Here is a 14,963-nt window from a genome sequence, read left to right on the forward strand (position 1 = left end):
TTAAGATGCGTCACACTGTCACTGCCAGCATATGGTTTTCGTGACCATTTCATTTCCCTGAACCCAAGCTTATAATAAGCATTTACATGTCGGCCAGATGGGGATTTGTCTTTGCTGACATTCGTGATTTGTTACTTTCTTAACCCTTAAAATTTTTTTCTTTCTTATTTGACACTGACTTGAACTTTGATTCCTCGTTTGACACTCTCATGCATTCCATCAGTTAACTCGGGTGAACAGTAACCCGTGGATACTTCCATCCTATTTTACTAAACAAAACGACATCCAAATCACCTCTAAAATTTATGAATTTTTTTAGTGATATAAAAGACAGAGATGAACTCATTTTACACAAAAATACACATATATCATTTAAAATCTTAAAACTAAAATTCACCAAAATAAGCTATTTTTAAAGAATATGTGAATTTTAGAGCATAAAAATACTTTCCAAAAATTACGTAAAAATACCCAATATTCCTAACACATAATGAAGTAATTTATAAAATTATTATCAATAATAAATTACATAGATAAATATTAAGTTATTTAACAAAAGAATATTTTTTAAACAACTTAAAAATTTTATTTGCGACTTGTGAAATATAATAATTTTATAAATTGCTTAAATGTGCAATTAGAATATTGGGTATTTTTACATAATTTTTGGAAAGTGTTTTTATGCTCTAAAACACATATTCTTTAAAAGTAGCTTATTTTGGTGAATTTTAGTTTTAATATTTTAAATGATATATGCGTGTTTTTTTAGAATGAGTTCATCTCTATCTTTTATATCACTATAAAAGTTTCATGAATTTTAGAGGTGATTTGATATTGTTTTATTTAGTAAAATAGAGTGGAAGTATCCACGTGTTACTGTTCACCTGAGTTAATTGACGGAATGAATGGGAGTTCAAATCAATATCAAATAAGGAAGTAAAATTTTTTAAGGGTTAAGAAAGGAACCACTCATTATATGAGTGTCAAATAGGGAATTCTCTCGTGCGGTAATCAGAGCCGATGTTTTTTCTTAGCCGGTTAGTGCAACACATTACTATCTTCATTCGCAAATAGTGCGTGTGTACGTACATGCGCATGATACGCACCTAGTCCAACGTTTAAGATCGCGCTGCTCTCATCATCGCAGATTTACTCCCTTTCTACCGTGTAAACACTCACGCGCGCCACCAATGAAAAAAGAAAATTAAAGGCTCGATCGGAATTGGCTGGCGCCTAATCTCTGATTCTCTGACGCCTCCCAGTTTGTTAGAGTACACAGAAGAGAACCGTCCCCCAATTCGTCTGTTCGTTAAGCTCAATTTCTCCGTTAGTGCTCCCTTGACAGTGGAAGCGCAGGACAAGCAAGACAAAGCAGGCGGGGCACACAGGCGGAATCCCCGGCGGACCGGCCGCGGCCATGGAGAAGAACGGGTCGAGTAACTTCGTCCCCCGGGCCCTGCGGCTGGCGGCTTCCCTGCCATGTCCCAATCTGGCGGCCGACGAAGGCAGCTGAACCGACAGCGCCGCTACTCGCTCTCCTGCTGCTGCCGGCGGCGTGGTGGAAGCCGGTTTCTCGCCGGCGTATGGAACACTCGGGACCATGGGCCTAATGGTAATCTCTACGGGCCTAATGGGCTATATGACCTGAATACATACCCCAAGGCCCAGGGTTTCACGAGGTTAGAAATGTCAAATGCCGCGGTCCTCGTGATTAACCGCGATCCAGCGACGGCGACAACTCAAATTGGCCACCGGTCAGCACTAAGCTGCACTAGCGAGCCGGAAACTCGTTGAATTCGCGCGGCCGTAATTCTGGATTACTTTAACCCGGCCGTAATTGCGAAACCGTGGTCGGATACCATCGTTCGCAGTCGGCAGCCTCTTCGAGAATTAGGATACTCATGACAGCCGGACAGTCCTAGGCTGCAATTTCAGATTTAATTGTACTAGTATTTCAATAATAAAACTTGTTCGATCATGGGAAATTTTGAAATTTTTTCTACGATCAGTTGTCCGGTACAAGAACGTAAGCCCAACCATGGCCCAGGGTTCACCTCCGGTTTTGAGTAGGGGTCACTGTCCTCGTGATCCTCGTGGCCTTATTTCGCTGACGGCTTCGATCACCCTGTCACTAAATTCATAGGCCTGTTTTCAAGCACTGTCCTTTGCTTAATTGCTTCGGAAGTCGGAATAACTCGAGTTGTGCTGGAATCTGATGCAAGTGACGACGTCATGAATTGTTTGAGCTGATAGGAGCGTATGAGCATATGGATTGTTTGAGCTGATGGTAACTCGAGTTGTAATTTTTTTACTAGCGTAATGAATTGTATGTGTATTGCTACAACACTTCCAAATGCAAACGGGAAGACAGAACAAATGGATCGAGAGTACATGCACATGATGACGTCACTGAATACTATACGTAGATGATGTCACTCATTACCAACACCCAACGGCAGCACACGTAGATGGTGTTGCTGAGATTTTAAAGTTGCAGTCGGCAACGGCAACATGAATTGTACAGACCGTACTGCTGTGGAATGCGTCTTCAGTATCGGGTCCAAACCCCCTTTAGTACAAGGACAAATAATCGGTACTAAAAGGGGATATTTAGTACTGGTACTAATTTGGGGACCCCACCCAATCGTCTCCGCATCACCGCCGGCCGCCCTTCCTGATAGGAACCCGTTAGGGTTGATTTCCGATCTTTCGAGATGAGGGCGTGGGATAGTTTGATTGGTGGATGGAGACGACGTTCATGGCCCGACTACAGTCTTCCAAGGACGTTGCGCCTTAGCAATCGATACACCACCTCCAATGGCTGCCGCAATCTCATGGAGCGCGTCACCCGGACACTAGGGCACTCGTCTTGCAAGCAACCGAAGAACTATCAAGGACAAGTATAACAAGTACTGAATTTACTAGATGTCACAGTTGTACGCTACCTTTTGATCTCTTTGTTGGCCGAATCTGAGTGCAGTTTAGAGTTCAAGTCCAACGTGAACTCGGTTAACCATGTGCTTCCTTGTGCTAGGGTTGGTTGTGACCGAGTCCTAATCTTGTTAAAGACCGAGTTGGAATCGGTTAGCATCCCAAAGTCCGAGTTGGTTGTTTGGCCGTGTTGCGTGATGTTCTTCATATCCATATTAATCACGCAGCAGTCCTTCATATCCCTATTTGCTCGGTTTACTCCAGAGTTGTTGGAGACCGAATCCCACGTGGTGTTGAAGTTTGAGTTGGAATCGGGTTTGTCGGAGTTATGAGCCCAGCAGTCCACTGCGGTTACCCAAGTGGTTGATTTGTAGGCGGGGGCGATTGCAAGACCAAGAACTTGAAGGTGATCACGAGAGCACAAAAAGGGACACAAGGAATTTTAGATAGGTTCGGGCCTCCAAAGAGTAATACCCTACGTCTTGTATGCGTGGATTATATTGTTTAATTTGAGAATCGATGAGTTGAGATGTCCGCGGGGGTGCCCTTGGCCGTCTTATACAAGCTCACGACTAAAGGTTACAAGTCAGTTTGAATTTAATCTACTTGGCCTTTACATGGAAGATATTCTAAGTCAGATTACAATACGCGTCCCACAATATCCGAATAGATTTGGACAGTCTAGTTGCCTTGTCATGCACTCCAAGTAACTTCATGTCCTCAGCCCGCATGTCCTGGTTTGGCGGGCCCACTTGTCAGGTCCGACCAACATCCTGATCGATGGAGACTTATGGGGTACCCATATCCCTCAGGACTGAGTCCGAATTGATAGCTGCCTTGTTGCTGTTTTGAGTCCGAATCTGAATACATCTTTGTGCAGCAGTAGTCATACCTATACTCAAGTTCTCCACATCCTGCATATCCATATTAACTCGGCTTACTCCAGAGAGAGAGAGAGAGAGAGTACCCCTGTCCTTCCGAAAAAAGCTTGTGTGGTGTGTGACTCTTGTGAAGTCCTTTTGTGTTTATATAATCAATTTTGAGGATCCCCTGAAAAAAAGAAAAAAAAAAGTAAAAAAAAGGAAGAAAAGGGGCTGTTCGTTGTGCTTCTCTATTATTTTTCAGTGGTGTATTGTGATTTCCTTTGTGTCCAGGCTCGCGCCTCTAGCACGGTCTAGGCTAGGACCAGCATAGTACCACCGTTGAACGATTATTCAGCTTCCTTTTGTAACTAACGTGGTGCTAGTACGTCCTTGCTTCAGCCCAGCTACAACTCCACATATTTCGACTACAGCTTGACAGGTCTTGTTGTTGCAGCACCAATACACTTCATTCCACGGTTGTAGACTTGTTGGTTGTCGTCCCCTTCTGTTGAGCAAGGTAAGAATTGGTAAGAGCTTGTGTAACAGGTTGGGAGTGAACGCCTTGCAGTAGCCACATCCTAATAGCTGTAGGGTTTTTTTCACCTCTGGTTGCCTTTGTTCGTCTAACCATAATAGGATCAGAGGATGGTCAGAATATGTCATGTTCTCCCCGCACCAAGGGCATCATATAACATTTTGAAAAGCTAGTGTAGGAGCACATAGAAGGACTTGATAATGACTTGCAGGTGATGAATAATAAGATTGGGTAATTGGAGGCCACACAGATCGACACCAACACCAAACTTAAAGGGGTGGAGGCGTCGGTTACTCGTATTGACAAGAGTCTTGCTGCTCTTTTAAGGCATTTTGATGAGATGCATGCCAAAACCACTAATGGGCGTGATGGAGATAACAAGAAGGATGAGCGTGTTGAGGATAATTAGGATGATTATGTTGCTGATACTAAAGAAGATAACCAAGATGCTCATGATCGATGATGGCTACGTACTAATCGTAGAGGTATGGGTGGTTACCGACGACGTGAGATACAAAATAATGATGATGCTTTCAGTAAGATAAAATTTAAGATACCTCACTTTGATGGTAAATATAATCCTAATGCATACATTACTTGGGAGATTGCTGTTGATCAAAAGTTTGCAGGTCATGAATTTCCTGAGAATACACGTGTTAGGGCTGCTACTAGTGAGTTCACTGATTTTGCTTCTGTTTGGTGGATAGAACATGGCAAGAAATATCCTAATAACATTCCACAAACATGGGATGCTTTGAAAAGAGTCATGCGAGCTAGATTTGTTCCTTTTTACTATGCACGTGGTCTATTAAATAAGTTGCAACAATTGAGATAGGGTACTAAAAGTGTAGAAGAATATTATCAGAAATTATATGCTGTGTTGTAACTTAGAGGAGAGTGAGGAACCTGCTATGGCTAGATTTTTAGGTGGTTTAAACCAAGAAAATTTAGGACATCCTTACTTATAATGATTATACTAACGTAACCCGTTTGTTTCATCTTGCTCGTAAAGCTGAAAGGGAGTGTAGGGAAGACGTGCTAGTACAAAGACTAATATTTCTGCAGAAAAATTTTCATCATGGCAGCCGTGCACATCTACCTCTCTGACCAGACGTGCACCTCCACCCTCTCCATCCTCGAGTCGGTCGGCACTACCCTTCCATCCAGCGACAAGCAACGTGCTCCTCCCACAAATTTAGCAACCAAGAATACGTAGAAACTAGCCACTAGTGCCTCTTCGGTGGCATCCACGGGTAGAACAAGAGATGTTCAGTGCCATCGATGTAAGGGCTTTGGACACGTGCAGCGTGACTATCCTAGCAAGCATGCTTTGGTGGTCAAATACGATAGTGGGTATTCCTCTGCTAGTGATTTTGATGAAGATACACTTGCTTTGCTTGCTGCTGACCATGCAGGTAGTGAGGAACAACCTGTATAGCAGATTGGTGCAGAGGATGCGGAGCATTATCAGAGCCTCATTGTGCAGTGTATGCTTAGTGCACAAATGGAGAAGGCAGAGCAAAATCTGCGGCATACACTATTTCAAACAAAGTGTTTCATTAAAGAGTGTTCGTGCCGTTTGATCATTGATGGAGGTAGTTGCAACAACTTGGCTAGCAGCGATATGGTGGAGAAGCTTGCACTTACAACCAAACCGCACCCACATCCATATCACATTCAATGGCTCAACAATAGTGGTAAGGTTAGGGTAACGAGACTTATACGAATTAATTTTGCTATTGGATCATATCATGATGTTGTTGAATGTGATGTTGTGCCTATGGAAGCTTGTAATATTTTGCTAGGTAGACCATGGCAATTTGATATGGATTGTATGCATCATGGTAGATCAAATCAGTATTCTCTCATACATCATGATAAGAAAATTATTTTGCTTTTCTATGTCTCTTGAAGCTATTGTGCGTGATGATGTTGCTAAAGCTACAAAAACTAAAATTGAGAGCGATAAAAATGCCAAATCTGTTAGTAGTAAGAAAGATGAGATAAGATTGAAAGGACATTGCTTGATATTAATGAATTGGTTGCTTCCACTTCTATTACCTATGCTTTGGTATGCAAGGATGCTTTAATTTCAATTCACCATATGCAGCATTTTTTGCCCCCTGATTTTACTAACATTTTGCAGAAGTATTCTGATGTGTTTCCAAGTGAGATACTAGTGGGGCTGTCACCAATACGAGGTATTGAACACCAAATTGATCTTATTCCTGGTGCATCTTTGCCAAACCGTGCGCCATACAGGACAAATCCGGAGGAAACGAAAGAAATTCAGTGATAAGTGTAAGAACTACTCGACAAAGGTTATGTGCGTGAATCCCTTAGTCCTTGTGTTGTTCTGATTATTTTAGTGCCTAAGAAAGATGGAACATGACATTTGTGTTTTGATTGTAGAGCTATTAATAATATCACCATTCGATGTCGACACCCTATTCCATGTTTGGATGATATGCTTGATGAATTGAGCGGTGTTGTTGTGTTTTTCAAAGTTTATTTGCGTAGTGGGTACCACCAGATTCATTTGAAATTGGAAGATGAATGGAAAACTACTTTCAAAACTAAATTTGTTTTATATGAGTTGTTAGTTATGCCTTTTGGATTAACTAATGCACCTAGTACTTTCATGAGATTAATGAACGAGGTTTTGCGTGCTTCAATTGGAAAATTTGTTGTAGTCTACTTTGATGATGTATTGATTTACAGCAACTCTACGGATGAACATCTTGATCACTTATGTGCTATTTTTAATACTTTACGAGATGCAAGTTTATTTGGTAACCTTGAGAAGTGCACCTTTTGCACCAATCGAGTGTCTTTTCTTAACTATGTTGTGACTCCAAAAGGAATCGAGGTTGATCAAGCCAAGGTAGAAGCTATACAGGGATGGCCTGTACCAAAGACTATCACATAGGTGCGGAGTTTCCTAGGACTTGTTGGTTTTTATCGCCGTTTTGTGAAGGACTTCAGCACCATTGCTGCAACTTTGAATAAGCTTACAAAGAAGGTAGTGCATTTTAGTTGGGGCAAAGTACAAGAGAACTCCTTCAATATGCTGAAAGATAAGTTGACACATGCACCCCTTCTCCAACTTCCTGATTTTAATAAAACTTTTGAGCTTGAATGTGATGTTAGTGGAATTGGATTGGGTGGTGTTTTATTACAAGAAGGCAAACCTGTTGCATACTTTAGTGAAAAATTGAGCGGACCTATTCTGAATTATTCTACTTATGACAAGGAATTGTATGCTCTTGTTTGCACATTAGAAACATGGCAGCATTACTTGTGGCCCAAAGAATTTGTTATTCATTCTGATCGAAGCATATTCATAGTCAAGAAAAATTGAATCGTAGACATGCTAAGTGGGTTGAATTTATTGAATCTTTTCCTTATGTTATTAAGCACAAGAAAGGGAAAGAGAATATTATTGTTGATATTTTGTCTAGGAGATATATCTTACTGAATTAACTTGATTACAAAATCTTTGGATTAGAAACAATTAAAGACCAATATGTTCATGACGCTGATTTTAAAGATGCGTTGCTACATTGTAAAGATGGGAAATGATGGAACGAATTCATCATTAGTGATGGGTTTGTGTTTAGAGCTAACAAGCTATGCATTCCAGCTAGCTCTGTTTGTTTGTTTTTGCTGCAAGAAGCATATGGAGGTGGCTTGATGGGGTATTTTGGAGTAAAGAAAACGGAGGACATACTTGCTGGTAATTTCTTTTGGCCAAAGATGAGAAGAGATGTGGACAGATTTGTTGCTCGTTACACGACATGTCAAAAGGCTAAGTCACGGTTAAATCCACAAGGTTTGTATTTGCCTCTACCTGCTCCTAGCGCTCCTTAGGAAGATATGTCTATGGATTTTGTGTTGGGTTTGCCAAGAACTAGGAAGGGACATGATAGTGTGTTTGTGGTTGTTGATAGATTTTCTAAGATGGCACATTTCATACTATGTCATAAAACTGATGATGCTACTCATATTGCTGATTTGTTCTTTCGAGAAGTTATTCGTTTGCATGGTGTGCCCAACACAATTGTTTCTGATCATGATACTAAATTTCTTAGTCATTTTTGGAAGACTTTATGGGAAAAACTGGGAACTAAGCTTTTATTTTTTTACTACATGTCATCCCTAAACTGATGGTCAAATTGAAATTGTAAATAGAACTTTATCTACTTTGTTAAGGGTTGTTTTAAAGAAGAACATTAAGATGTAAATAGATACGGAGTTGAGTCTAAATCCATATGAAAACAGACTTTATAAGGATTCCATGAAGTAGTTGAACGTCCCAATCCGAGTTCGTATGCAACCGTGGTGACCGTCACAAGTTGGTGGTGTCCTGCAGTCCGAATCTAGCCTGCGCAAATCCTTTTCCCTTTCGATCTTCTCCCTGATTCCTAACCAAAATAAGAGTGCACGTGTCTCCATGGTCTAAATATAATAAACATGAACTCAAGAGTGAATTCACTTGATGATTAAGTTGACGAGCATGGGCGCGAGTAATAGGATCAGAAATTGGTACTCGTGTCGGTGTGGATGTATCATTCGTGTTGATGTCCTCATCACTTCCTCGTGACACGCTTCGCTGGCCCCCTCGCACCACCGGCCACCCTCGCCCAGAGAGAGAGAAAGAGAGAGAGGTGGGGCCACGCACCTCGTCCTGCCGCGCCACCACCCATTAGATCCCGCTGCCCCCGCCGCGCCTCCACACTCTCCCACCGCGCCAGCCAGCAAATCTGCGTCGTGTTGTAGATCCCACTGCTCCACACACCATCGCCCGCTGTTGCTCCACGCGCCGTCACCCGCTGCAGCTCCCCGCACCATCGCCTGCCACTCCACCTCTACGCTCCCCCACCACCGTGCTGTCACCTCACCTCGCCCCGCCGCCGCTCCTCACCGGCGTCGCCACGAGGGGCACGCGGAGGGGAGAGGGGAGGGGTGGGGCGCGTCTAGAATGGGAGGAAGAGAAGCCATCGGGCACTGCTGGCTGCCGTGGAGGGAGAAGGGAGAGAGGAGGGCCGTTTGGGGGGGGGGAGAGAGAGAGTCACGAGTGGATAAGACGGTAAGGAGCGGACGCGTGCGGTGGACTTCAATCCAACGAAGTCCAAATTTTTCGGATCCCCACCCACCAATTAGTACCGGGTGGAGGATTCACCTGGTACAAAAGGTTGCCAATTAGTTGTAAGGAGCGGACGCGTGCGGTGGACTTCAATCCAACGAAGTCCAAATTTTTCAGATCCCCACCCACCAATTAGTACCGGGTGGAGGATTCACCTGTTACAAAAGGTTGTCAATTAGTACCGGGTGAAACCTCCACCTGGTACTAAAGGCCCTCAGGCACATTAGTATCGGTTGGAGGCTTCAACCAATACTATTGTGCAACCTTTAGTCACTCGGTACTAAAGGGGTTCACGGGGTCTCGTCGGGGACTAGCTGTTAGGCCTGGTACTAATGCTCTCATAGTAGTTAGTACCGAGCCAAAATACAACTGGTACTGAGCCTCAGGACAAATGCTCAGTTTTCGTGCTGGGTCCAGCCCATGTATTTCCTACTGTCCGTATGCAAATTCCAAAGCTGTTGTGTGGCCTTGGTTCTTCACTTTCTCTTGCGTACAGAGGAAAAGACTGGTTCAACCCAGGGTCTAGCCCATTTCTGACTCCACCCCTGGCTGAAAAATCCTCATACATTCACATGAAACCTTTAAAGTTTAAGCCGTGAGGGACATGGAGTAGTTGAACTGGCAGCGCGGTAAACCTCGGCGGCGAAGCAAACACAAATGGTATAATGAGCCATAGCATCAGCAAAACATTATTACAATTGGTTCTTCTGAATCTCTCCCTTGAATGGAGGAATGAGGGGAAGAACCGTTCATATAAAAACTTTAATGACTCTTGTGTATACTTTGTTTTCAGCTTCCGGTCAGCACCCGTTTCATCGTTTGCATTGCATGTGCTTCCTGTTGTTGACGACGACCGGATCCCATCTTTGCTCAGCTAGTTTGGAATGGTCGATTTCAGAATGTCAAGTCTACAAATAGCCGCCATTAATCCATAATCCTTTTGAACTTCTAGTAGAAGGAACAGAAATATATGGTTAATTTCACTCCGGCCAGGACGACTCAGCAGTATTTAAATTTGCATATTTGATATAAATGTTCAGGCCGGCTCTTTGCCTGCAATAGCCCCTTCCAAAAAAAACTCAGCTGTATTTATGTGCTAATTACGTTGATGGTCTCCAAGGAGTTTAATTAATTTCTTGCTTGACTTTTCATGTCGTTGGGTAAAGATTTAGTCAATAGATCCGCGTATTACAGCTCGGAGATGTTCGCAAGATGTTTGCACATCTCCGCCGAATGCGAAAGAAGGATAAAATTTGCTGATCCATTTGGAAGTGTCAAAGTGAATTAAGACGTATATTATTGCTTCGCAGACAGTGTTGTGGATGAGCATCAAATGGTCGTGGCAAAGTCTCTGTTTCACTGCCAGAGAAATGGCATGCCCTTTGTATTCGTATTTTCCGGAAAGGGGAGAAAACGATTTCGATAGAATGGAACCATGCAGGGGTGGCTAACGAGCAACCTTGATTTTTTTGAGCTTTTGTTTCAAATTCATTCCTTTTTATTTATTATAGCATTCCCTATCATTTGAGAGACCTAATTTCAAACCGAGAGTACTGAGCCGAGCGAGGTAAGTAGCTTGAGTAAAATCAACCTCAATCAAGATCATCTAACTACAGAAGAAAAATGTTGTAACCGGAGCAAATTAAAAAAAAATGTATACGTGCAGGTGCAGCCACCCCTCTATTCAGGAAAATAATTTCAAAACGAGCCAGCTTAGTGATTTTTTTATGAAATAGTGTTTTTTTTGTCAGCCCTACGTAGTATATATGTAGCCACCTTTCTACCTAGAAAGATAATTACTGCTTCATCCATTTCAAATAGCAGATCCTTTTGATTTTTCTAGATACATACGTACAGTAAAAGTATATGTATCTATAAAAGTCAATACGACGTACAATTTGGGGTGGAAGGAGTATTACACACTTTCTCCATTCTAGCCGTAACCTTTTCTGTAAAAACGTGCGCAAGAATGCATTCGGTGTCTGTTGCGATCAAGGTTTTCTATTTCGAAAGGTGCACAGTGAAAGCTCCAGGATAGAGAAATTAAACATGCGAAACCAGTAAACCCTCACACGTGTTTTGCACGCGAATACAATACAATACAATCGATCGATGCCCATGCACGCATCTCAATCGACGCGCACCCGGCCCATTACTTGCACGCCGGCAAATCCTTGCCGCGTCGCTGACGACTTGCTGCATGACCCTGCTGCTGCCGCCGCTGAGGGCAGTGGCTATATAAACGTGGGCAGAAGCATCCCATCCTCCCAACGAAGAGCACCGAGCTTTCCAGCGTTCGAGAGAAACAAGCTCAGCAACCCCCGCACACGAGCGGATAAGCTTCGACTGATCGATCGATCAAGAAACAGTTCTGCGACATGGCTTTCGCGATCAAAGCTGCATCGACTTCCTACTCCACTTTCTCGCCGGCGGATCAGCCGTCGCTCTCGAGGCTGGCGGCGACCGCGGCGGTGAAGATGCCGGCGGGGCGGGGGAAGGCTGCAGCGGCGGTCGTCATCCGGGCGGTCGCCGCGGCGGCGGCTCCGCTTTCCCCGGCGCCGGCCAGGTCAGCGGGCAAACGATGCCTGCCGGTGTCGCAGACCATGGCCAGGCTCAAGGCGCATGGCAAGGTGTGTACTCCTGTCGTATGTAGAATGTAGCCTTGGATTGCGTGTACGGATTCTTACCTAGCTCTGGTTTACCGTGTGCATGACCGCAGACGGCGTTCATCCCGTACATCACCGCCGGCGACCCCGACCTGGCGACGACGGCGGAGGCACTGCGGCTGCTGGACGCCTGCGGCGCCGACGTCATCGAGCTCGGCGTGCCCTTCTCCGACCCCTACGCCGACGGGCCGGTCATCCAGGCTTCGACGGCGCGGGCGCTCGCGAGCGGCACGACGCCGGACGGTGTCCTGGCGATGCTGAAGGAGGTGACGCCGGAGCTGTCGTGCCCGGTGGTGCTCTTCTCCTACTTCAACCCCATCGTGCACAGGGGGCTCGCTGACTTCGCCGCCGCCGCCAAAGAAGCCGGTGCTCACGGTCTCATAGTACCTGATCTCCCGTATGCGGCGACGTGTGCTCTCAGGAGTGAAGCTATGAAGAACGAGCTCGAGCTGGTAGGTCCATTCACCATCCAGAAAAAGTTGTACCTTTTATGAAGGAGAAGCATTTTCCTATTTTATATTACAATTAAGAAAGCTTGTGCATGACATGAACAATGGCTGCATGCAGGTGCTGCTCACAACACCAAGTACACCAGAAGATAGGATGAAGGAGATCACAGAAGCATCAGAAGGATTTGTTTATCTGGTAAGTACCGGTGTATAAAATGCTTCAATCCAAATTGTCTTTGAAAGCTTAGCTTGTGCTGAACTTGCTGATAACAATTCCTCATCATCCTTATCAATCATCGTAGGTGAGCGTCTCTGGAGTTACGGGTCCCCGCGCAAACGTGAACGCACGTGTCGAGTCCCTTATCAAGGAGGTTAAACAGGTACACGTCATGCAAAAAAGGAATTAAAAGTACATTTTTTCATTTTATCTTTATTAACAGACAACAGCGTGGTTCCACTGTGAAGATCGAATACTATCAATCACTGAGCTCGTATTTATGCTTGCAGGTCATTGACAAACCTGTGGCTGTGGGCTTTGGCATCTCGAAACCCGAGCATGTAAAGCAGGTAAGAGAAAAACATTACTAACATAAAACTCTGACAAGCATAGGGCGTGTTTGATACGAAAGGCTAAACTTTAGCAGGATTATATCGGATATTCAGATATTAATTAGGAGGATTAAATATGAGTTAATTACAAAACTAATTGCACAGATGGAGTCTAATTTCGTGAGACGAATCTATTAAGTCTAAATTAATCCATCATTAGCAAATGGTTACTGTAGCACCACATTGTCAAATCATGGACTAATTAGGCTTAATAGATTCGTCTCGCGAATAAGACTCCATCTGTGCAATTAGTTTTATAATTAGACTATGTTTAATACTCCTAACTAGTATCAAATATCCGATGTGACGGGTACTAAAGTTTAGCTGGAGGTATCCAAACACCCCCTTATTCATGCATTTCATTGCACAATCTGACTGAATATTTCTCCGCACATTGTTCATGGCCAGATTGCAGAGTGGGGTGCAGATGGGGTGATTATTGGCAGCGCAATGGTGAGGCAGTTGGGTGAAGCGGGGTCTCCCAAAGAAGGTTTGAAAAGATTAGAGGAATATGCCCGGAGCATGAAGAATGCACTGCCATAATGCGTAGATATATACATGTGCCAATAAATCAGCTCGACTCTTCTTTGGTCTCCGACAGAGAAAGATGTACACTAGTCATTGATGCTTTGTATCTTAGTGTCGATCGAGATCTCATTATCGTCATGGTCGGCTGCGGTCTTCATCATTGCCTCTCCCGCCGCCGCGGCGGTTGTCATTGCTGTCATGCTGTTGGTCGTTGTAGGCGTTGTTGTCGACGTCGTTGTTGGCGGGTGGGTTTGCGTTCTGGTCCACCACTTCTTCGTGGATTGGCTCCATCCAACCTCCTGCGCGGTCGCCTCGTCGGTGGTTGGATCTGCTATGCTCGAATCAGCTCCGAGAGTGTCGAGTAGCTTTGGATCGAGAGTGTGCGGGTCGGTTGTTGATCTGCTCCTCGATCTGATTGTTGGCGACTTGGAGTCATGCCTGGATCTGTCAGATCTGGTCCAACTCTGGAAGATTTTCCAGGCCGGCGAAAGCGGCTCCCAGGTTGGCCTGGGGTGTAGCAAAGACGTTGTGGCTGGCTTGCTCGAGGTCAGCTAATAGATTATGGATGCGTACATGGCGCCTGCGTCTATCCCGAGCACCGCCTTGGTCGGCATTGTCATGGTCGTTGCGCAGCTGTTGGTGCTAGTTGCCTGCTGCATCTGCGTTAGCAGCAGGTTGTTGCTGGGCGTTGGCTTGCTCCTGTTGGCACCGTGCTGCGTGGTTCTGATTCCTGGCGTTACGACTTTCTTCCTGAGATTCCGTTTCACCATCCGGGGTGGCTCATCAGCGGAGACCACGAAAGCTTCTCGATCGGGCGTGGAGGAGTTGCTCTCATCGTCGCTTCCATAGGGATTTGTCGTTAGGATGATGTGAGGCACCTGGAATTCATCGCAGTCCAAAAACTAGGCAGGTTCGGGTGGGTCTCCAGATTGGATCTGGAAAGCCTGGTCAAGTTTAGCGGAGTACTCGGTGGCCGAGTTCCGCGGATCGAAGGGGACGCGGGACGGACCCTGCGCTAACCTTGTTGAACGTAGCGCCACCTCAGACAGGTTTATACACTCAGCAATAGTGCTACTGATGTGAGCCGGCCCCGCGATCAGGTCAGAGGGCATGGGTGGGCGGGTGATGGCGAGTAGATTTGGAATCTTCTCGGAGAGAGAGAGAGAGAGAGAGAGAGAGTTCACCGACTTGCTGGGCAAGCGGCATGACGATCCTTGGGTGGAGAACTTGTTCCTC

The 14,963-nt window shown here is 44.8% G+C and overlaps 1 protein-coding gene across 1 annotated transcript; it reads left to right on the forward strand.

Moving 5' to 3' along the window:
• The first annotated feature begins 11,759 nt into the window (after positions 1-11,759).
• Positions 11,760-13,887, forward strand: LOC101766758 (indole-3-glycerol phosphate lyase, chloroplastic). Its single transcript, XM_004981369.4, has 6 exons — positions 11,760-12,105; positions 12,195-12,593; positions 12,709-12,786; positions 12,893-12,970; positions 13,098-13,157; positions 13,608-13,887. The coding sequence occupies exons 1-6, from the start codon at positions 11,854-11,856 to the stop codon at positions 13,740-13,742; spliced, it is 1,002 nt and encodes a 333-aa protein (XP_004981426.1). The 5' UTR covers positions 11,760-11,853; the 3' UTR covers positions 13,743-13,887.
• Positions 13,888-14,963: the final 1,076 nt, after the last annotated feature.

Source organism: Setaria italica, chromosome IX, assembly GCF_000263155.2.
Source record: "Setaria italica strain Yugu1 chromosome IX, Setaria_italica_v2.0, whole genome shotgun sequence".
Classification (NCBI taxonomy): domain Eukaryota; kingdom Viridiplantae; phylum Streptophyta; class Magnoliopsida; order Poales; family Poaceae; genus Setaria; species Setaria italica.